The 21,273-nt window shown below is 61.4% G+C and overlaps 1 protein-coding gene across 1 annotated transcript in view; it reads right to left on the bottom strand.

Annotated features, from left to right (window-relative positions):
- MYO18B (myosin XVIIIB) overlaps positions 1–21,273 on the bottom strand; it is a 65,659-nt gene that overhangs the window by 28,974 nt on the left and 15,412 nt on the right. The window contains exons 13-33 of the mRNA XM_086623239.1: positions 20,826–20,996; positions 19,683–19,773; positions 18,081–18,273; positions 16,775–16,855; positions 16,146–16,293; positions 15,855–16,014; positions 14,540–14,723; positions 13,649–13,841; positions 13,341–13,450; positions 10,308–10,373; positions 9,046–9,174; positions 8,606–8,749; positions 7,305–7,394; positions 6,158–6,277; positions 5,925–6,033; positions 5,298–5,422; positions 4,162–4,316; positions 2,969–3,092; positions 2,117–2,317; positions 1,897–2,007; positions 1,028–1,132 (exon numbers count right to left, since the gene is read on the bottom strand). Coding sequence (XP_086479365.1) covers positions 1,028–1,132; positions 1,897–2,007; positions 2,117–2,317; positions 2,969–3,092; positions 4,162–4,316; positions 5,298–5,422; positions 5,925–6,033; positions 6,158–6,277; positions 7,305–7,394; positions 8,606–8,749; positions 9,046–9,174; positions 10,308–10,373; positions 13,341–13,450; positions 13,649–13,841; positions 14,540–14,723; positions 15,855–16,014; positions 16,146–16,293; positions 16,775–16,855; positions 18,081–18,273; positions 19,683–19,773; positions 20,826–20,996 — 2,810 coding nt within the window. The remainder of the gene's footprint in view (positions 1–1,027; positions 1,133–1,896; positions 2,008–2,116; positions 2,318–2,968; positions 3,093–4,161; positions 4,317–5,297; positions 5,423–5,924; positions 6,034–6,157; positions 6,278–7,304; positions 7,395–8,605; positions 8,750–9,045; positions 9,175–10,307; positions 10,374–13,340; positions 13,451–13,648; positions 13,842–14,539; positions 14,724–15,854; positions 16,015–16,145; positions 16,294–16,774; positions 16,856–18,080; positions 18,274–19,682; positions 19,774–20,825; positions 20,997–21,273) is intronic.

The raw sequence follows: 21,273 nt of genomic DNA, 5'->3' as shown, positions 1-21,273 counted from the left end.
TCATCAGACCATTCTGTGTCTACTTGAAAAATCCCCAGTTTCAGTGCTGCAAAGCTCCTGGATTCATCCCGTTTAATGAACACGTGTGACTGCCAGGGCCGGTGAAACGGTGAAATCCGGCCAGTTTGTGCCCGCAGCCAGAGGATGCGCTGCCTAATGACCACAACTCCACAACCAGCTCCTCCTCTCCTGGGCGCACGAGGTGAGACTGCGTGAGGGTGGTTGGGAGCTCCAGGGAGCCCTGGGGTGCACCGGCACCGAGACACAACTCTGAGCGCACCGGGCTGGCACCATCCTCGGCCCTGGCAGTGCCATGGTGGTCAACGGTGCTCCTTCAGCTGGAGCTGGCACACGAGCTGGGCTCTGGGCCTGGCTGCTCGGCGACACGAAGTGCTGCCCACGCTGATCGATGCTGTTTGCTGAGCTGCGTCCAGCCCCTCATCCGCTGATTCCACCGGGAGCAGCTGTGTGTGCTTTTCCCGTTACGTGCGCTCCAGTCACTGCCACAGGCACGTTGGAGAGAGCGAGAAAGGATTTGTTCCACAAACGTGTCCGGGACAGAATTCCTCTGCAAAGAGCTGAATCCGATAAACTGCTTTTCCGGGCAGTCGGAGCTGCTCCAGCATCAGTCCTGGTTAGTCTGACCCTCACAAAACCACCAGCAGAAAGCGGACGCCTCCCTCGATAACCCCTCCATAGCAAAGCGAACGGTTCCCCTCCGCGGGTCCGGAGGGTCCCTCCCCTCCTTTGGGCTGTCACCCACAGCCCCGAAACCCCCCAGCAGCCAGTGCCAGCTGCGGCACAGGCTGCGTCTCTACCAGGCGGTGTTTGGGATGGGCGAGGGATGGAGGGCACCAGGTGTGAACACCGAGCTGCTGCCCCATCCACATGCACGCAGGAATTCACGTTCCCTTTTCATGGGCAGGGTTCTGAGCCGGGGCATGGCCAGGGAAGCCCATGGCAGCATGGAGAGCAGAGCACACATCTCCCCGCCAGCCTGGCCCCGGGGTGGGCACCGTCCCCTTACCTGCTCACACAGGGTGCCGATGAGCCCTTCCAGGTCCTGCTTCTCGTGCAGCACCATCTGCTTCTCCTCGTACTCCTGTTCCAGCTGCATCTCCAGCTGCCGGAGCTGTGCACGAGAGACAACCCCAGCCACGCTCAGAGCCCGCCCGGCCCCTGCCAAAGCCCCACGCGCCAGCAGGGCACAGCCACCACCACGGCAGGGACCCAGGCAGCCCTGGGAAAGGGTGCACTCCAAAACCTCCCAGCACTGCAGCTGGTGCTGGGGACTGGCACCAGCCCCCTGGAGCACCTACTGCTCCCTGAGCAACGCAACCGGTCCTGGCCAGGTGGAGCAAGGGGAGCAGTCCAGGAGTCTGAAGGACTTCTGGGGACGCAGGGCGGCACCGCAGGGCTCAGCCATGCAGCTGCAAGAGCTCCAGCATGTCCAGCTGGGAAGGCGGCGGCGGCAGCAACGTGCTGGCAAAGCCAGCCAGCCCATTTCATGGGCCCTTGCAAGCAGTGGTGCGGCCGTGCCCGCAGGAGCGTCCGTGCCAGGCTGCGACCCTGGCACAGCTCCCTGTTATCACCAAACATAGACCCCCAGCCAGCTGGAGGGGGTGCCCATGCTGTGACGCTGGCGTCACTGGGAGCACTGTGCCCACATGCCACGTCGCACGTGGCTCTCGCGCACCGTCCCGGACAGCCCCTCCAGCGCCACAGCGACTCACGCCTGACCCAGACCCTCATTCTGCACCCCGGGGCCACGACCGGGGCTCACGGCGGGCTGGTGGTGGGAATCCTGCTCCTGGGGATGAAGGACCCCTGGGAAGGGCTCCTCCTCTGCACTGCGAACCGGGGCAGCTGGGGGTCCCCCCACCTGGCTGCACCTACCCTCTTCTGGCAGGACTGCCGCACGTCCTCCAGCTCCTCGTCCTTGTCCTCCAGCTCCTTTTGGTGGATCTGCTTCATCCGCTCTATCTCCAGCTCCAGCCTCTGGTGGAGCTGCAAGACGAAGGCGCAGCGGCTGCACACAACCCCGGCGGGACGCGGCGGGTGCAGGGACGGACACCCCCGGCACACCCAGCCCCAGCCGCGCCACGGGCTGCCTTACCTGCTCCAGGTGATCGACGGCGGCCGTTTGGCGCTCCAGCTCTTTCTGCTGCTCGGCAGCGCTGGCCTCCAGGTCCCAGAGCTGCTTCTTGAGCGCGGGCACAGCGCGGGCGTCCAGGGCGCTGGGGGTGCTGAGCTCCTGCACCCGGCCGGCCAGCATGGCCACCCGCTGCGCCAGGGTGGCCACCTCTGCCTCCTTCTGCTGCTCGGCAGCGGTGGAGTGGCGGGTCAGCGGTGGGAGGGGGGTCTCGCACACCCACCTCGTTCTTAAAACCCGCACTGTTTCCAACGGTATCACCGGGAACACCCCGGAGCAGCAGCTGGCAGTGGTCAGCCCCCTCCCTGCACCGACAGCCCCCGCGAGCCCTCGGCGATCCCCTCCCTCGTTTTGCTCACTCGCTCCTGGCCCTTCTCCCCACGGGGGTCCCCGCAGCCCCCGCTGCCTGGGGTGGCCGGCAGCAGCTTTGGGGCTTCCCCCCAGCCCTGGCACACCGTGGCCCTGCCGCTGCGGGGGGCTCGGTGGGCGCCCGGTGCAGCAGCATCCCACGGGGGCACAGACCGGTGGCTGCCTGGGGGAGATGGTGGGTGGAGGTGGGAAGGGCACAAGTGACTGCAGTGGCAGTGGGGGTGGGTGGGAGCAATCAGCTAATTGGGGATGGGCATCGCTTGTGAAAGTGATGGCCTTTCTTCTGGCAGAGGATAACGTTATTTAAATACACCAGGCGCGTCCTAGAACTGCGCGAAAAGAAATCAGGATCGAGTTGCCGGGGCTGTGCCTGACTGCTCTGCACCAGTAACGGCTTTGCTCCCGAAGCTGGATACACCGCTGCAAAGTGGGATATTTGCCTCTTACCTCTAAGCTCTGCTGGAGTTTGCCCATCTCCCATCGGATGCTGGTGTTCTCCTGCGACACTTTTTCACGGAGGCTCTTCTCGAAGGCAGACTGCCCCAGGGCCTGGGCCAGCTGCACGTCAAACCTGGGGGGGAAAACACACCGTAGTCTCCCGAGCCGGTCCACGACGGCGGCACGGCTGCCTCCTGCCCGCGGGAGCTGTGCCAAGGCAGGCAGGGAGCCTCAGCTGGCGGCACACCGCTTCTCCTGGCACTGCACTGTCTAAGGGCTTTTGAGAGGACAAAAACCCAGAAGCTTATTGTCTGCAAAGTGCTGCCATCGTTTCGTGAATCCCTGATTACTCCGCACAAGCGCCAGCCGCGGGAAGCGGGCAGCGTGGAGCGGCGGCGATGTGCACGCAGGGGCTGCTGAGAGCAAAAAAAAGCGCTGCAATGGGCTGCTACAGACCCAAAACACCCCAAAATGCGCCTGCGTGTGGGCAGCAGCCCTCTGCCCCCCGCCACCACGGGCAGCCCCGGCCCCAAGGCCAGTCGGACCCTGCTGCACCGAGGGTTTGGTCTCAGGTCAGGAAGCGTTGCCACTCTGGAGTGGCACTCAGCACCCGCACTCCCCTGAGTCAGCCCAAGCCCCAGCCCACAGTCAGCATCTCAGCACAGGCGAGCAGGGCACGCTGGCAACGACGTGTAAATTAAATTATAATTGGTGATTTCCCACGTTCGCTTGGTCTTGGTATCCTCATTTTGGGCAGAAAACCTGTCTCCTTCACAGGTACCAAACAGCAGTGGTAAAACACCGGGGCCTGTTTTTTGGCTACCAGGCTCTTCACCTCCACACCAGGTGCCCACTTCGCCAGCAGCGCTCGCGGCACATCCCCACCAAGGGCACAGCAAAGCCCAGGACACCCTGGCATGAGGGTGCCCCCACATCCAGCGGTGCGGGAACCAGTGTGCCCACCAAGCCCTGGGCAGCCCTCCCCGCTGTGCCGCCGAGCATCCCGCCAGCAGCGATTGCTGCCACGGAAGCGTGTTACAGCCACGCAGCAACGGGATGTAAAATAACCTCCCAGCTCGGCGCCACCTCCAGCAGCCGAAGCAGCTGATAAGAGCAGCCCTTCCAGGCACCCCTCGCCCGCAGCCCCCCGTCCTCCCAGCTCCAGCAGCCCCAGCCCTCCCACCCGCTCCCACCAGCCTTACTTCTTCTGCCTCTTCTCCAGCTCGTGGCTGCGGTTCTGCTGGCTCTCGGCCACCACCCGCACGTCCTCCAGCTCGCAGGCCAGCCGCCGGCCCCGCCGCCGCAGCTGCTGCGCCGCCGCCTTGGCAGCCTCGCAGGCTGCCCGCGCCTCGGCGAGCTGCGGGCAGAGGCGGCGGTGAGCGGCGGAGGGGCACCCCGCTGGACACGCACCCGCAGCCGCCCCCCACCCGCGGCTCAGCCCCGCTCCGGCACCAGGGGATGGTTCACCCGGAGATCTTTCGCCAAGCAAGGACCAGCTTAGGTGCCCTGACCCCTCGCAGTCCGGGTGCCCTCCTGCACCATCCCAGCCCTGCTGAGTCAGCAAAGCTGCCCCAGGGGCGGGCGCCTGATCCCATTTCTCTCCAAAAAGCAGCGCCTGGACCGAAGGAGCTGGATCCTCCACGGATTCGCATCGGGTTTGGGAGCGACACGCAGAGCTCTCGCCGGCCAGAGAATGGAGCCATTAAGGAATGACTTTAAATAAGGGAAATCCTGCCTTAATGGAGCCTGTAATTCCCGACCAACCATCTGAAAGCAAACGGGCTGTTTTGCTTTACCCAAGCTCCTGCGACTGGGCTGCTTTTCTTATTGCTTTTTAATGTCCCATGAATAATATTCATGTCTTTGCTTTATCCTCGTGGGAAGCGGCCTGACTCCCAGGCACCGCTCAGGGAAGCACACGGGCTTTTCCCCTCCTCATGGCAAAGCTTGGAAGCTGCCAGCTCGCTGCATCAGCAGCTCTTTGGGTGGCAGGGTGTGAGCACAGCCCCGTCCAGCACCCAAAAGCCGGATCAGCACCAAGACCCCCCACTGAGCCCCTCCTCACCCCGCAGCTTCCCCCCCCCGTGCTCACGCTCACACTTGACCACGGTTGAATTTGTTGTGTTTTGCTGCAAAAGTGACTTTTTTAAGCTTGAAGGCAGCTTTGGGGGATTTATTCTCAAATCGGCAGAAAACAGCCGGATTCAAGAGCCTCAGCAACCCGCGGCTCCGTTTCCAAGCCTCAGCCCCACACAGCTTCGCCTGGCCGGGAACGGGGAGAGGATGCCTGGCTTCAGCAGTGTCACCCTGGGGGGTCCCTGTCCCCTCCAGCACTCGCCTTTTGCTCCAGTCCCGTCCTGGCACCCAGCTCCGACTCCAGCCGCTCCTCCAGCTGCGCCAGCCGCCTCTGCAGGAAGGCGATCTCCGTCTGCGCGCAGTCGAAGCGCACCTGCCACTCGTCCTCTGCGAACGGAGAGACCCGGAGGCGCTGGGTGAGTGCCCGGGGCTGACCGGCCGTGCCGGGGTCGGACGAGCAAACGCACGATGGCACCACGGCACCCGTATGGCATGAACGCCAGCACCGAGCTCTTGGGTGCAGCTCTGCTTTGTGCACCCAAGGCTGCCCCAGTTCGTACAGCGCGTGCCTTAGCAAAGCGTGCACGCTCATCCCACCCCATCCCACCGCACCCCATCCCACTCGTGTCTCAGCAGCCTCCTCATCACTCCAGAACAGGCTTCAAACACACTCCGAGCTGCTGGCAGTGCCGGGCAGTGCCAGCAAGCACCAGCAGTGCCCGCAGGCAGAATCCCTGCCTGCATCCCCAGCCCTGTGCAAAAGCAGTGCTGCTGGGGGGGAATAAACCTCTGCCCATTGGCAAGAGGCTTTGCTGTCCTGCTGGGACGGCCATGGTGGCCCCATGCTGGATGCCCAGAGCATGCGTTGCCCCCAAAGGGATGCCCCTACCTCCTCCAGAGCCGCTTATCTTCATCTCACGCAACTGAACCAGCTGCTGGGCCTCCTCCAGCTGCTTTTCCACCGACTCCAGTTTCTTCTGCACTTGGTCGTGTTTGCTCTGGGAAAACCCGGGGAAGGAAGGGAGCAGCTCTACCCAGCTCCAGGGCACTGCGGTCCAGCAAGGCTGTGCCGAAAGCACAGCATCCCCACTGGCACAGCCCGACAGCCCGGGGCTCTCATACCTGCAGCTCCTGCAGCTCGCGGGCGCCCCGCAGCCTCTCTGCCCGCTCCCCATCCAGGACCTGGCAGGCGACGTCACCCTTGTACCGCTCGTCCGACAGCTCCGTTGTCAGGTCGATGATCTGAGGGGGCAACATGGAGTCAGGCCGGGCATCACCGTGCATGCCAGCTCGCAGGGATCCGGCCAGCCTGTATCGAGCCAGGCATCCTGACCACTCTCATTTGGCAGCTGCCTGTGCTCATGGGATGCGATAAGTGCCCACCACCACTGACCAGTGTCACCAGTGGGAGCCCAGGCTCCCATTGGCACGCTCCAGCAAAGAGCAAGTACTGTTGGAGCCCGTGGCTGCGACCCTCGCATGGCTGCCAGCCACAGGGCAGCGGCCCCTACAGCTGCACAGCCAGCAGCTGGCACTGGGAGTGCGCTGCCTGAACTGCACTGCCTGCACTGCTCTACCCGCACTGCACTGCCTGCACTGCACTGCAGACAGGGCTCATCAGATTTCTGCACCATCCTGGCTGATTCACATTGTCTCATTCAAAACAAGCAGCAGATGAATGAAGCGGGGCAGGGTTATTAATCTGGGGAATTGATTCCCCATTCTGCAAAGCAGCGGTGAGCACGGTCCGTCCCGCTGAGCCGGCCCGGAGAGGGGCTGCAGTGGGGCAGAGCCAGCAGGAACACGCAGGCTTCCAGCGCTCCTGTTCCTCCTTCCGACACGCACAACGGGGCGGCCGAGCGGCTGCCCTGGCAGCTGCACCCCATGAGCACCGTGCACGGCGGGGCACACTCGGAGCCAGGGGACGGGCAGTTCTCCTGCACTCCGTCTCCTCGGTATTAGCATTCATCCTGTTAAATAAGTCATTTCCCTGGGGGCATCCCCGGGAACCGTCCATTCCCAGGGCATCTGGGCTGCTCCGTGGGCACAGCCCCCGGGGGCCGCGTTGCTCTGGCAGGCGGGGTGCCAGCCAGCACGGACCCCGCAGCGGTGCTGGCCCTGGGTGCTGCAGAACCGCCTTTGCTGCGGCTGCAGCCCCCTGTGCTGCCCACGGCTCCTCCTGCTCTAACGGGGTCCGTGGTCTCTTTATCCCTGAATTTCCAACTCGATCAAGCGGGGCTGCGGCAGAGGCTTTTTTTCCGGGCTCTACCTTGCTCTCCAGCTTCTCCGCGGTCTGCCGGAGCTCGCTGCACGCCTGCTCGGATTTTTCCAGCTTCCTTCTCAGCGCCGCCAGCTCCTCCTAGGGAAGATTGCAAAAAACCGCTCACGGAGAGCTCCAGCATCCTCTGCTTATTTACCAAAAAATCTTCTTTTCTGTTGAAAATAAGTGGGAGAGACGTCGCTGCCTTATTAATAAAATCGACCCGGCAACTTTGAAGGCTGCTCGCTGCAAATTGCCGGGACTACAGCTCCTGACATGGATTTCATCGGAGGGAACGTCAGCTTCGGCATGCGCACAGAGCACACGCTACGAGGAAGAGGCAAACCTCGAAAGCCTGGGCTGAAGGCAGCCACCCAGCCGAATTCCGCCGGCGGAGCAGTGCCAGGGCCCTGGCAGGATATCACAGAGCCCTCGCACGGGCACAGTGTTCTCTGTGATTCTTTTTCAGGCAGCCTGACTGCACCGGCGGGGAGAGCCGCTCGGCGCAGCCTCGTCCTGCTTTGATGTCCAGCGCTGAGCAGAAGCAGAACGTGCAGAAGCACGATAAAACCCAAGGTTAATGGGTGATGGGCCCTGATGGATCCCGGGCGGGTTTGGAGAGAGAAACAGAGGCTCAGGCAGCTTTTATTTCCTCTGAGCCAGCCTGAAAACATCTTGTTAAAACCCTGCTAAGGCAAGAGGAGGGGCAGGATGCCAGAGGACACAGACTAGGAATTTAGCACAGGTTTCCGACGGCGCAGAGGGGTGAAAGGTGCCTCTCCCGGGTCAGCAAATGCCCGTTAGGGTCTACCATCACCAGCCGGAGTCGCCTGCGCCAAGGGTGTGTTTGGCTGCTCATCATCCTTCACCCCAGATGCTGCTGTGGGTCATGTGTCCCCGAGGGGCTCGGGGCAGCAGCCCCAGCCCCAGCGACCTTGGAGGGGGCACGGGGAGGGCAGTGGGGCAGCCACAGCCCTGGGACAGGGATTCAGCTGTAGGAACATGGGGCATGTGCTACTGTCCTTCTAAGGAAGAAGGAGAGGGATCTCTGCCTCCACAGGTCTGCAAAACACTTTACTCAGGGCAAAAAATGCAGTGCTAAGAAGAGATGAGGACTGCTGGATGGTCAGGAAAACATCTCTGCTCTGGCAGAAGCGACTTCCAATTTGACCGACCCACCAGGCAGAACCCCTAAAGCACCCTGTCCCCATCCCATCCCACTCTGTCCTATTCCATCCCATCCCATCCTGTCCAAACCCGTCCCGTCCCATCCCATCCCATCCCATCCCATCCCATCCCTTGGTGCGTACCTCTTTTGCACGGAGCTGCTCCTCTGCCAGGTTAACGCTGAGCAAGGGCCGCATGCGGCTCAGCAGCTGCCACCAGGGCCAGTGCCGGACCGCCTGGAAGACCACCAGGTTCTTCTGGATGCAGCGGATGGCGAGGCGCTGGATCTGCGGGGAGACACGGCTGGCAGTGCCCCTCGCCCTGCCACGACTGAGCCCGCTGGGAGGGAGCGGGGTGGGGCACGGGGCTGGAGAGGGACGAGGTGGTGGAGCAGCGCAGGGGATGGCAGCGCAGCATCGGGTGGCTGCCCGTGGGGCAGAGCAGGTGCCGCTCAGAGGAGCCGCCTGCCCTACTCAGAGCGCTGTAATTTGGGTGCTCGGGGCTGCAGCACAGCAGCACTGACCCCCTCGCCACAGCCAGAGCCCTGGTGGGCACAGGGCACCCCGACCCGTGGCATGGGTACCTTCAACCGCTTGAACTTCTGACGGCTGAGGAAGCCCTTGCAGGCAGCCTGCAGCAGGATCATCTTCTGGGTGACCAGCTTGTCGCGCTGCTTCTCCAGTCGGGACATGACCCCCGGCTTCAGGAACACCTGACAGCGAGTGACAGAGGTTACACCGCCCCGGGATGGGGTCTGAGCACTGCCCGAATTCTGCCTCGGACCACCCCCCCCCGCCAACAGCAAAGATGCCAGTTTACAATAAATTAACCGCATCATTTCCTTCAACTGAACTTGTCAGGAACACCTCATAAACGACAACAGATTTGCTGATGCCATCGAATTTAGCCCACTATCGATCTGGCAGAGTGTAAGACGTCTCTCGGTCATCGCCCGGAGAAGCTCTCAGGATACGGGACCGATCGCTGCCGAATATTGTGCACCATTTGCATAATGCAGCTTTAATAAAAACTGAACGACGCTCGTGAAGCCGGTGGCATACTTAAAGAGCTGCGTTTTAAAGACGCCAAATTGAATCAAAGAACAATTCCAAGGAAACTCACTTCCTTGAGATAACGCTATGATTGCTCCACCACCTATTTGATTGTCTCATTAATGGCTGGATGAACTTCCCACGGCAGCGAGTTTTAGAAGCGAGTACAAAATCAATGCTCAAAGCGATGGCAAAAGCGACTCCTCCATAACGAGACGTGACGGGAGCTGCCATCGCGCTATTGATTAAGCACGAGGGTTTCAGAGGAGGGATAATTGCAAACTGCACCGTGCAGGAGAAAAGAAAGTTATTTTGCTCCAACAGAACCGTTTCGTGAATTCCTTCTTTACAGACTCGGAGAGCTGAAGGCAAGCGCACGCGCAAAATTCATTTTTTGCTTTGAGATCGTCGCGTTTAAGTTCAAACGTTGCTGCTGTGACAACTCAGGCACCTGCAGCCACCCGGCTCAGCCCACCGAAACCTGCCCAAGCCCCACTTACTCCCATGAGACATCCAAGGTAATTAGGGACTTGAATGCCACGAGGAGCCGGATTTTGACAATTAGGTACATGGTTGACCCAGGGTAACGGTTTCAAACGTGAATTAAGAGCCTTCTGCTTTGATTTTCGGCAAGACTTGGGTTCCCAGCCCCCTGGGTGCTGTGGGGAGCAGTGGAGGAGAGGCTTTCTCTCCAGTTTGGGAGGCACTGGGCAGCTGGCAGCGCCTGGTGCGGGGCTGGCTGTGCCCGTACACACCGAGAGCAACGGGGAAGCAGAGATCGGAGCCACCATACCTGGCTGCGTCCTACGGCAATGCTCTTCTTCTCCAGATCCAGCGCCTGGAAAAGCTCCTCTATAGCCTGTGGAGAAGGAGCACATCACTGAGTTGCTTAGAAAACATTTACACCCTGGCACGAGCCTGCTGGAATGGGGCACAGAGACTCTTGGTCCTTTCGGGCACCCAGCAAGGGCACATCCCGCTTACGGGCACCCAGCGAGGGCGCATCCTGCTTACGGGCACCCAGCGAGGGCGCATCCAGCCATGCTCTCACTCTCTCCTCCCCACGCAGAAGTGCACCTGCTCAGCCCGAGAGCAGCCTCCAAAACAGGTGCCCCAGCCCTGAGCCCCAGGCCAAGAAGGGGGTTCTGCCCAGGGGACTTTTGGCAGGATGGGGAGCGGAGGTCTGCAGCTGAATGCAGGATTTTCCCCCTTTTGCTGCCATCCCTGGTCTAGAAGGACCCCGACACACGGGCGGCCGCGGGAGGAGGCTGCTCAGGGGAGGGTGAGAGCCCATCCCAGCAACATCCAGCTGAAGTCCAACCGTGCTGCCCAGCCACGAACCCTCTGCCCTCCTGCCCAGCTTGCCAACAGCTCAGCCGCAGAGTCGAACGCAGAGGGGGAAGGCACGGAATTCCCACCCACACCCACTGGTGCTGAGCGAGCCGCCACGGCGAGGCAGCAGGAGATTAGTCCAGAGCTGTAGGAGAACCTGAACTCAATTACTCTGAGCTCTGGACCGACATGTGAATGTAGCAGCCAACAACACCGGGCACTTCCCCAGGGCAGCCAGCACTATCCGGACAAACGGATGATTTGAAAACCCCAGAGCTACAGAAACTCTAACAAAAATCCTCCACTCATACTTCACTCCATACAACACCCTCCAGCCATCTCGTGCATCTACTCCACAAAGGACAAACCCACATGAGAAATACTTCGGCATGGCCCCAGGAGCACTGTGCTCCAGCAGAGATGCACCCCGAGCCCCTGCCAGTGGCCGTGCACGTGCCGGGACAAGGCAGGGACGGAGCACGTGAGTGCACGGGGGTCCGGACCTCCACACTGCTTGGAGCTGCATGCCGGGGGGAGGAAGAGCCAGCGCCACGGCCGTGCCCCGCTCCTGCGGCACTGCTGGGACTGGGGCCAGGGGCAGGGCTGTGTAGGACCATCCCATCTCATCTCATCCCATCCTATCCTATCCTATTCCATCCCATCCTGTCCCATCTCATCCCGTCCCATCCTGTCCCATCCCATCCCATCCTATCCTATTCCATCCCATCCTGTCCCATCTCATCCCGTCCCATCCTGTCCCATCCCATTCCGTTCCATCTCCTCCCTTCCCATCCCTTCTCATCCCTTCTCATCCCTTCCCATCCCATCCCATCCCATCCCATCCCATCCCATCCCATCCCATCCCACCCCATCCCATCCCATCCCATCCCACTCCCAGCAGCGGGGCCAGCGGGAGCACGGGGTGGGTGACGGCTGCCCTGCCCCAGCCTCACTACAGCAGATCATCTCTCGTGCTCCAGTGGCCGAGGTGACACAGCTGCTGGGAAGCAGTCCCTGGCTAACAAAACCACGTGGCACAAGCTCCAGGGAGGATGGGATTTTTCCAATCCCCTGCTTACACGCTGCTGACGAGGCACCCTCTGCCTCCTTACAGCACTAATAACAATATTGACCTTTCCTGACTGTCAAACTTGTCTTATTAAATCCCAAGGTCTGAACTGAATTGGCACACGCTGGCCGGCAGTTGGCAGAGCCGAGCACGTGCCCATGTTTAATTCATCTCCTCCCAGCTCTCCCCAGCTCTCAGAGCAACTCGGCAGTGCACAGCCAGGGGCAGGGGGGGTTCTCCTCAGCTTTTGCTACAAATTTATTATGAGACAAAACTGGAAAATCTCTGCCTATTTTCCTGAGCTCCTTTGACTTTCAGGCTTTGTGGGACGAGGTGAGGAGTCGCCCTGGGCTGCTGTTTCACAGGAGCCTGGTCCTCAGGAACCTCCATGCTCCCACCTCCACTGGGTCCCTGGGAATGATGCCTGGCTTGTGCTCAGCCAGCTGGTTTTTGGGGGAGCCAGGGAGAGAGATGGGGTGCTGCCACGCTAGGCCAGGGCAATGCATGGATCCTGCCCTCCGCACGTGCCTCCAGTCCCACTGTTTGTGCCCTGTCCTGCAAAAAGTGACCTACCAGGCACAGACCGGGCACAGACCGGCAGCCGGAGCACTGGAGGACCGAGGCACAGCCCTCGACAAGGCGGATTTTCAAAGCCATTTCCTCCTGAGTATTAAAAAGCAGCAATAACGGGCTTCATTTCCAGGCTGATTTCACCAAGTCCTCTCCATGGTGCAATAACGTTGGCACATGCAGCCCGCGCCAGGCGGGTTTGCTGCCTCCGCAAAAACAGCCCTCGGGGGAGAAACTCTGGGATGAAGAGCCGAGCCCGGCCGCTCCGCCAGGAACAGCCGCGCCAGTCGTGACAGGTCTGACCCCACAGACCTCCAAACCCGATGGCTATTTCCCAGCACCACTGGGAATGCTGGTGAGCCGCCCTGAGCTGAGTGGGGCTGTTCTCCTTCACCCCTCGCTCCTGAGGACAACCTAGTGTTTAAGAACCCCCCAGACCTGCACTGACATCCCTGCTACTAAAGCTCCTCAGCAGCTGTCCAGATGTGCACCTCACCCATGGCGGGTCCTGCAGTGACAGGGCAAAGGAGCGTCACCCACAGCTGTCGAGAGATGCCAGAGCTTGGCAGCCCCTGGACCTGCGGGGGTTGACCCCACAGCAGCCAAAGGAATAACATCGGCGTCATGGGATGCCCGAGTGAGGCAGGGACTGGGAAGCAGCTCCTGTCCCAGGGCAGGGAGATGCTGGTACAACCCAGCTGGGCTCATGCAGGGAACAGGCAATGCCTGTTGCAGGGAGCTCCAGGAATTGCTCTTTATTGCCAAGAAAGCCCTGACGTGCCTGGAGAGCCCCGGCATCGGCAGAGCCCCGGTGGGGCTCCCAGCCTGTGATTCCCAGCCCAGCCTGGCACGCACCTTGCTCTCATCTGGCACCTCGTAGGCAGAGGTGTGCTTCTTCATGACCTCCGGAGCCAGGACCTGGAAGCGCCTTCGGAACTGGGTGAGGAGCAGGCGATCCGCATACCCTGGGGGCAGACGGACACACTGGGGGCTGCACAAGCCACCAAAACGCTCTGGGAGGGAACTGGCAGCGGGGAGGGGGGGTGCTGCTGCAAAGGGTGGCACAGGTGATGAGCACAGCGAGGAAGGGCTGAGCCAGCGGCAGGGCAGCACTGGCAGGTGGGACTGGATGGCACGTGGCAGCGGCGGAGGGCTGGGCGTACCGACGCGGTGCAGGCGCAGGGCGTCCAGGAGCTGCATCCCCTCCAGCTGGGATCGCAGGGTCGGCACGTCCAGCTGCAGGGCAGCGTCGGGCGGCGTGGGGGGCCGAGGAACCTGCCCCTCCGGCCCCGATCCTGGGACGAGGCAGTGGACGAAGTGCAGCTGGGACCGTCGGAGCAAATTCGTGAGCGCGTCCTGCCAGGCAAGCAGAGGTCAGCGGGGACGGAGGGCGCGGGGCAGAGGGGTAGCACATGGTGGCAGTGGGAAATGCTCTCTGGGGTACCCGGCTGGTCAGGAAGTCATCCTCAGCACCCAAAGCTCATGTGCATGTCAGGAACAACAGCTTCGGTCGGAGAGGCGAGCCCGAGGTGCGGGTCACGGATGCTGAGCGGGACCCTTCCTCTTAATGTCTCATATTTTCAGCTGATGGGCTACAAAGAGCTACCAGGGTTGAGGGTTGCTGGGCGGGGGGCAGCCGGGACCACGAAGTGGGCTGGCCAGGGCACCAGCAGGCACCGAGCCTCATCTCCTTAAAAGAGTTTAGGCACCTAATTATGGCTGGGATGGGCAGGAGCTTGGCACGTGCCCAGCCCGGAGGGTTCCTCTACTTGTCTGAGCGCTTAAGAGGATTAAGCGGCGGCACGGCACGGTGCGCCTGTAATCTGCCTGATGATCTGCTTGCCTGGGACGCTGCCCCTGGGTGGCTTGTGGTGACCCACGGCCGAAGCAGCATCCCGGGCCAAGAGCCCTGCGGGACACAGAGCCGCAGTGGTGACCCCGGTGAAGGTGCCTGCCAGGGGGTGCGGGGCTCCCTGTCAAGGGGGAGCGTGTCCGGGGGGGAACAGGACAAACACCCCGACCCGCAGCCGCGACAGTGCCAGTGCCGCACTCACCGCTTGCAGTTTGAGCTGAGCACACACCGACCTCTTCTTCACGGCGGCAAAGCTGCTGGCGAAGGTCTTCCTCACACAGCTGTTGCGGTGCAGGGCTGCCTGGGAGCGTCCGTCCAGCCCCGCCACGGCACCGCAGCCCAGCGGTGCCCGCGAGCGTGGCAGCACCAGCTCCTTCACCGCGTCCCTGTCGGGGCAAGCAACGACACGGGGCGGTGGGGCCACAGCGGTGCCAACGCCGGGGAACCTCTGCTCCCAGCCCCTTCAGCGGGGATGCGATGCCTGGCATCCCAAATTCGGCATTGGTGCTGCCACGGGGCACCCAGCTGCAGAGCAGGGTGCCAGGACAACCGCCCCCCCCCCCCCCCCCCCCGCCATTGCTCTCTGGTTCGGGCACTGAGCTGTTCATCACTATTAAAACTCTCCTGAATTGAAGCCTAAAACAAAACGAGGTGGGAACATTTAAGCAGAAGGTTAAAATCATCCCGTGCGTGGAGACGCCCGTGGCAGCTCGATTGCATTCCGATTCCAGTCGAGTTTACGAGGTTCCTCGGAGGGGTGGGGAAAACCTGCACGGTCACTGCACGGGAGCTGCCCTCGGCGTCTCACAGCCCGGACCCATCACATGTGCCCCCGGGGTCCCTGTCCCCCCCTCTGCCCCCGCCTGCCGGAGAGGACCCCACCGAGACGCCGATGGCAGGGATCTGCGGACTCGAGGAACCCGGACAGCTGTGATGGAAAACTCTTCACCGCACGCTCTGGAGCGTCCACCGCTGTCACGACGCGCACGTCGGGCTGTCAGTCAGCCCTGGGCTCGGTGGCTCTGAGTCAAACCCCTCGACAGCTGCTCCCCTCCCCTGAACTAAACTCCCAGTATTCCCACAAAGCCAGGCTGAAAGCTGGTTTTTTCCTGGCTCCATTGCAGTTTTTCCCCAGGTGGAGCTGGACTCCAGCAACGCTGGTGTCGACAGGTGCCTCGGGCTGCCCCGCAGACGGGATCCACTCGAGGTCCCGTCCCCTCTTTGCCCACCTGAGGCCAGATCAGCTCCATCTCCTGAGCTGGGCACTGGGCAGGAGCTGGGTGGACGGGCAGGGACCCCATACAGCCAGCACCGAGGCCATGGCCCCCCGGCTGCAGGCAGCTCCTCGGACCTCAGCCAGGCTGCAGGTCCTCTCCTCTCCGGTGGGATGCAAACCGGGGCAGGTTTGCAAACTCCAGCCCCAGCAGAGCAACTTGGCTCACGGCAGGGTCGTCCCCATCCCACTCCCCACTCAGCGGGGGTGACTGCCAGTGCCATGGCACCTCCCTCCTACTTACACCTTGGACTGCTGCAGCACCTGGATGGCGTTTTGTGCCGAGAGGTTGAGCTTGGCTTTGCTGACCCAGCCCGTGAGGTCGTAGCGCACAGGGTCCGTGCCCAGCTGGTGGGAGATCTCGAAGTGCAGCGCCTGCTCGCACCGGTGCACATAGCCGTGCCCTGTGCCAGCACCCCAGGGTCGCCCCAGAAGAAAAGCCCAGTGAGACAGTTAATGTGCCACGTGGTTTCTGAAATTTCCAAAGCTAAATGGCGATGCCAAAGGACGGGCAGCTGAGCTGACCCGGACTCACCCTCCTGATCGGGTCCCTTTGCGACAAAGTAGGAGCACAGGCGGTCGAAGGCAGTGCCATCCCCGGAGCCTGGGATCAGCACCTCCTCGTCCAGGATCCACAGCAGCCCCTTGCGATCGGTGCCCGGGCTGCTGGGCAGTGCCTGTGGCTGCCAAAGGGAGGCAGTCCTCGGTGACAGGGAAGGGGCAGGAGGGCTGTGTACAGCCAGCCCCTGCCCCAGCCATGCCAGCCTGAGCCCACCTGGCTCCCACCACCTCCGCTCAACTGTCCTCCCTGCCCCGGGCCAGCCAGACCAGGGTCAGGAAACCCTCCTGGCCCCATGCAGCTCTGGATATCACCCTTGGCACCTCTGCAGTCACACTGTGTCCTGGAGGCACAAGTCACCCCAGCTCTGCAGCCAGGCTGGGAGGGGTGCCCAGGGCTTGCCCAGGGAGGATGCTTGTATTTAAAAAAGTCCCAAAGGTCCTGGTTGCTGCTGTGCCCTCCCCTGCAACGCCTTGGGCTGCTCAGTGCAAAACGCACGGCATAGTCCCACTCTGCCTATGGAACCCTCGCTCCTCCGGGCACAGGGATGCTTCGAGCACGGCCAGAGCGACCGACTTGCTGCCACGGCCACGGGGACGGGTTACCTGGGAGGAGCTGAGGTCGATGATGGACAGCGTGGCCAGTGGAGAACGCTCTGGAAGATCAAAAGACACCTCAACATTTTCCTGGAAAACATTATTTAAAAGCTGGCTTCAGTCATAGTCTGGCGCCTGAAAGCCAAGAGATCTGTTTGCACGGAGGAGGAGGAGGATGGTGCAGGCCCTGCTCCTGCTCGGCTCGGCAGGGATGTGGTGTCGGCGGAGCGGAGCGGCGCAGAGGCACGGCCCCATCTGCCACCGGGGCTGTGGGGACCACCGTGCCCACGGGGCTCCGCGGCGCTTTGCGGCGGTCGGAGCAGCTGCACGAATCGCGGCCGTGAGAATAACCGAAGGCTTAACCAGAAAGCACCAAAAACCAGTTAATTCCCGAATCGGCAGCCTGCAGCTCTTGCTTCCCTTTCCCAATCCAGGGCTCGAGGCAGCGCACCCACCACCCGTGGCTCCAGCACCCACCCCCCCAGCACGGTGCCCGGGAGCAGGGGACCCCCCTGGAGGGTCGGGGTGAGCATGGCCCTGGCTGCCGTGTGAACCAGGGATGTTCGGGGCTCGAGTTTCTTCCTACCAAGAGCAAGTGCCACCAGCACCCCATGCGTGACCCGGCGCGGGGTGTAAACGGCTTCCCGGGGCTCGGGCTCGCGGTCCCACGGGGAACAGGGAACATCCTGCGCCGGGGCAGCCGCCCTCAGCCCGCGGCGAAGCCGAGGCCGCTGCTGTGCCCGCTGCCCTCCCGAGCACGGCCGGTCACTACATGTTCACGAGTAGTGCAGAGCACATAGATACTTTCTTGGCACAAGTGATGTGTGAATATTAAGCCCTTGGAATTCAGCTGTTTTCCCAGGGCTAGAAGTATCGCAGCAACTGCTGCAAGCCTGGTAAGCTCATCCCTTCTTGTAGATTTTTCAGCAGCTCATTTCTGCAATAATTTTTCATTTTCCTTTCTATTCTCCACTATTCATCACCTGAGGAAAAACTCAGCTGCACCAGAAGGGTGCAAAGCCTCCTGAGCTGGAACGAGCGTGCCCAAAGAGATGCCGAGACAGGTGGGCACCTCTGGCATGTCAGAAATACCCAAGAGGATCCGCGACTGGGGGGAAGAGAGACCCAGTTCAAGGCTACGGCTCCGTACGGACCCTCATCCCTGCAACACCCCTCCTGTTAGAGCCACTGTGTTACTCGGCCACACCACGGCACGGGGACCGATGGCACAGGGACCGTTGGGTCAAAGGCAGCCCTGTCCCCCGGTGCCAGGAAGCTGCTCCCCGGGACGCGGCTCCCAATCCTCACTCCTCACCTCTCTGTACCTCTCCAGCTCCAGAACAAAGGTTTTCTCGAAGAACAGAGCCTGCAGCCGCTCGTGCACGTAGTTGTGGCAGAGCTCTTCAAAAGTGGCCGCTCGCTCGCCCTGCCGGTGCCGCGGGTTGTGGAAGCCAGGAGTGTCCACCACCGCGATGGAGGCCATGGAGAGGTGCTGCGAGGAGAAGGACCTGGGGAAAGAGCCGCACACACCACCAGGATTTACCCAGGGACACGTCTCAGCGCTGCTGTCAGAGGTGGCACCACCTCCTTGCCCCGATGTGCACGTCCCGGGGTGGGCACCAGCCCACACAGCAGTGACCAACCCAGCACTTTCCAGCTCCCCCACTCCCAGCCTCTCCGGTCAGGGAGTGCCTGCACCTCCTGGCACAGCTCTTTGTTTCTCCCTTACGCTTCACCCACCTCCTCTCTGACCTACTCCTCCCAGCCCGGCTGGAGACACGTGGCACGGGCTGCTCCTGACCTGCCTTAACCAACACAGAACGGTGGGGTGGGATGAGACATCGCCCTTGCCACGCTCGGCCCCATCCCGGCACTCTGGTTATTTAAAGCACTAAATCTTCACCCAAATGTTTCAAGTTTGATGGAAGAGTTGATTTGAAAAGCGGTTAAACTGGCACGTGACGCCGACACTGAGGACAATGGGAGTGTCCGAAGTGCCGTGCCATGCTGTGCCACGCTGTGCCACGCCGTCTGTGGTGTTTCTGCCAGCGAAGCTGCTGATGTTCAGCTCCTGAGGAAATCTCTAAGGGGACCCACAGCCCATAACACGTGTCCTCCTCGCCCGGATCGTGGCTGCAGTGGTTTAACAGCCTCTGGTGGGCTGGCATGGAAAGTAATGCCAGGCAAAACAAAGGTACCTTTAAAGGGAAGAGGGGACCCGGGACACATCCTGAGCTAATGCTGCTGTTCAGGAGAATCAGCAACATTTTGCTGATCCATCAGCCCTTTGAGTACCATCAGCAATTTCCCTTCGGAGCGCGGTTGCCGGGAATTACAATAAAAACATGCTGCAGGTTAAATAACTGCAGGTTAAAATAAACCTGCAGCAACGACACAGTATTTTGGGCAGCGGCTTTTGTGTGGATGCTGACTTCAACAAACCGAGCTGGGCACCGGAACGGAGAACATGGACCAGTCTGGGAGCCTGGTCCTTACCCCTGCATTAAATTATTCCCTTTATCCAAATAAACCCTTTCAGATTTACAGCAGATGAAGAAAGAGCTACATCAGGCCACCGAGGATGTCCTGCCCATCCTGGCTCTCCGGGTGGAAATAGGCAGAGTGAGGACGAGCCCCGGGGCAGAGGAAGGTGCCGCCTGCTCGGCCGCCCCAGCACTGGGTGGCAGGATGCAGCCACAGCCTCCCAGGGCACCTCAGCAGCTGCTCTGGTGCCGGACCCGCTCGCTCTCGACACCTCAATCCTGGTCCCAAATGCCAGCGTGCTCTCCCAGACAGAGATTTTCATATAACTTCCCTTGTTCAGCGGGCAGCAGCTGCCCGCTCCGTGCCCCTCTCCGGGGAGCCCCGCAGAGGTTCCCCTTTGCCAGCAGACACCCCCTGCCTGGCAGCTCCGTACCTGTTGATCAGCGAAACGACCGCGGCGAAGAGCTCTTCGTAGAGACCCGAAGCCATCCCCTCCACGCACTCCACCCCCGTCAGCTTTGGCCCTGGCACAGGCAGAGAGAAGAGCAGGAAAAGCCTCATCAGTTACTTCCAGCAGAGCTCAGCCCCCGTGGAGCCCAGCTGGTAGCAGGGGTTGTCCAGAGAAGCTGTGGCTGCCCCATCCCTGGAAGTGTTCAAGACCAGGCTGGATGAGGCTTTGGGCAACCTGATGTAGTGGAGGGTGTCCCTGCCCATGGCAGGGGGGTTGGAACTAGATGATCTTTGAGGTCCCTCCCAACCCAAACCATTCTGTGACTCTGTAATTCCCTGGCTCGCTGGGTGGGACAACCCGCACGGCTCCCACCTGCCGGGCACGGCATCGCTCTGGTCACGCAGCAGTGCATATCCACCCGCCTGCCCTCAGCTCCTCCAGTGCCCTCTGCCTAACTCAGAGCTCAGAAACATCACTACTGCCATGCTAGAGCCCAGTTCTGCACGTTCTGGCTTTTATCAGAACCACTCGCAGGGGCCTGGCTGCAATCTGTCGCCGAGGATGAGCCTGGCAGAGGAAGGCTGACCTTACAGCCGGGCGATACCTCACCCCCGCTCCGTGAGTCAGATCCATACAGGAATTTGAGGTTTACAGCGGCTCAGCAGCAGTTTGTCCATCTGGAGCACAACTCCCACCACGTCCAGGTCTCACAAGTGGGCACACGTGGCACAACGCAGGCATGGCTTCATCAGCAGGCACAGGGCAAGATGCCCACCCTGCTGCCTTCCTGCTTTGGGGGTTCCCTCCCCTCCTTTTTCTAGGAAGAGCTCTCGCAGCATTTAAGCCACATCCTTATCTGCCAGGGGCATCATCCGAATTTGGCTGATTTTCGGGTGTCCCCAAGGAGTGACAGGCAGGGTCAGCTGTAGACTTGAGAGCAGCTACACGGCAGAGCACTTACTAATTTAATTAACACAAACTTACTTAAATGGACCTCGCTGCCTGAAAAGAAAAGGGTTTATGGCCTCTCCCAGCAGCATGCCCTGCATCCTCTCTGCGTGCAGAGTCTGGAGCGTATCCCTGGCACCCATAAATCAAGGAAAAAGGGATGCAGCATCCTGGTACCTGCTGGGCTCTCCTCCGCAGGGGGCGGCCGGTGGCCCCGTGCCGTGACCTGCGCCAGGATCTGCTTCAGGTGGTGTTTGAAGACGGCGGTGGTGAGCTCCTCCAGGTCGCAGCCCAGCACCTCCGCGGCGTTGCTCGCGCACTCGAATTTCATGAACTGCTTCCTGCCAACTGGGGAGGGGGACAGGGGGGCACGAAGGGCTCAGGCAGAGCCAGCCCAACTGGAGCCGGGCACAGGCTTGGTGCCTCCAGCCAACATCCCTGCCTACTTCCATGTGCAGCCCCCCAGATCAAAATCAAAATCAAATTCAAAATGAAAAGAAGGCACAAAGGAGTGCTGCTTGCAGTGTGGGGTGGGGAGGCAGGTGGGGATGCTGTACCCATGCCCCCCACTTTCCTGCCATTCCCCCCGACTGCTGGACCAGCCCTTCCCGCGCATCCCCAGCGG

This window comes from Tauraco erythrolophus, chromosome 19, assembly GCF_009769465.1.
Source record: "Tauraco erythrolophus isolate bTauEry1 chromosome 19, bTauEry1.pri, whole genome shotgun sequence".
Classification (NCBI taxonomy): domain Eukaryota; kingdom Metazoa; phylum Chordata; class Aves; order Musophagiformes; family Musophagidae; genus Tauraco; species Tauraco erythrolophus.
The sequence above is the reverse complement of the archived record's forward strand: the minus strand, read 5'-3'. Positions and strand labels throughout refer to the sequence as shown.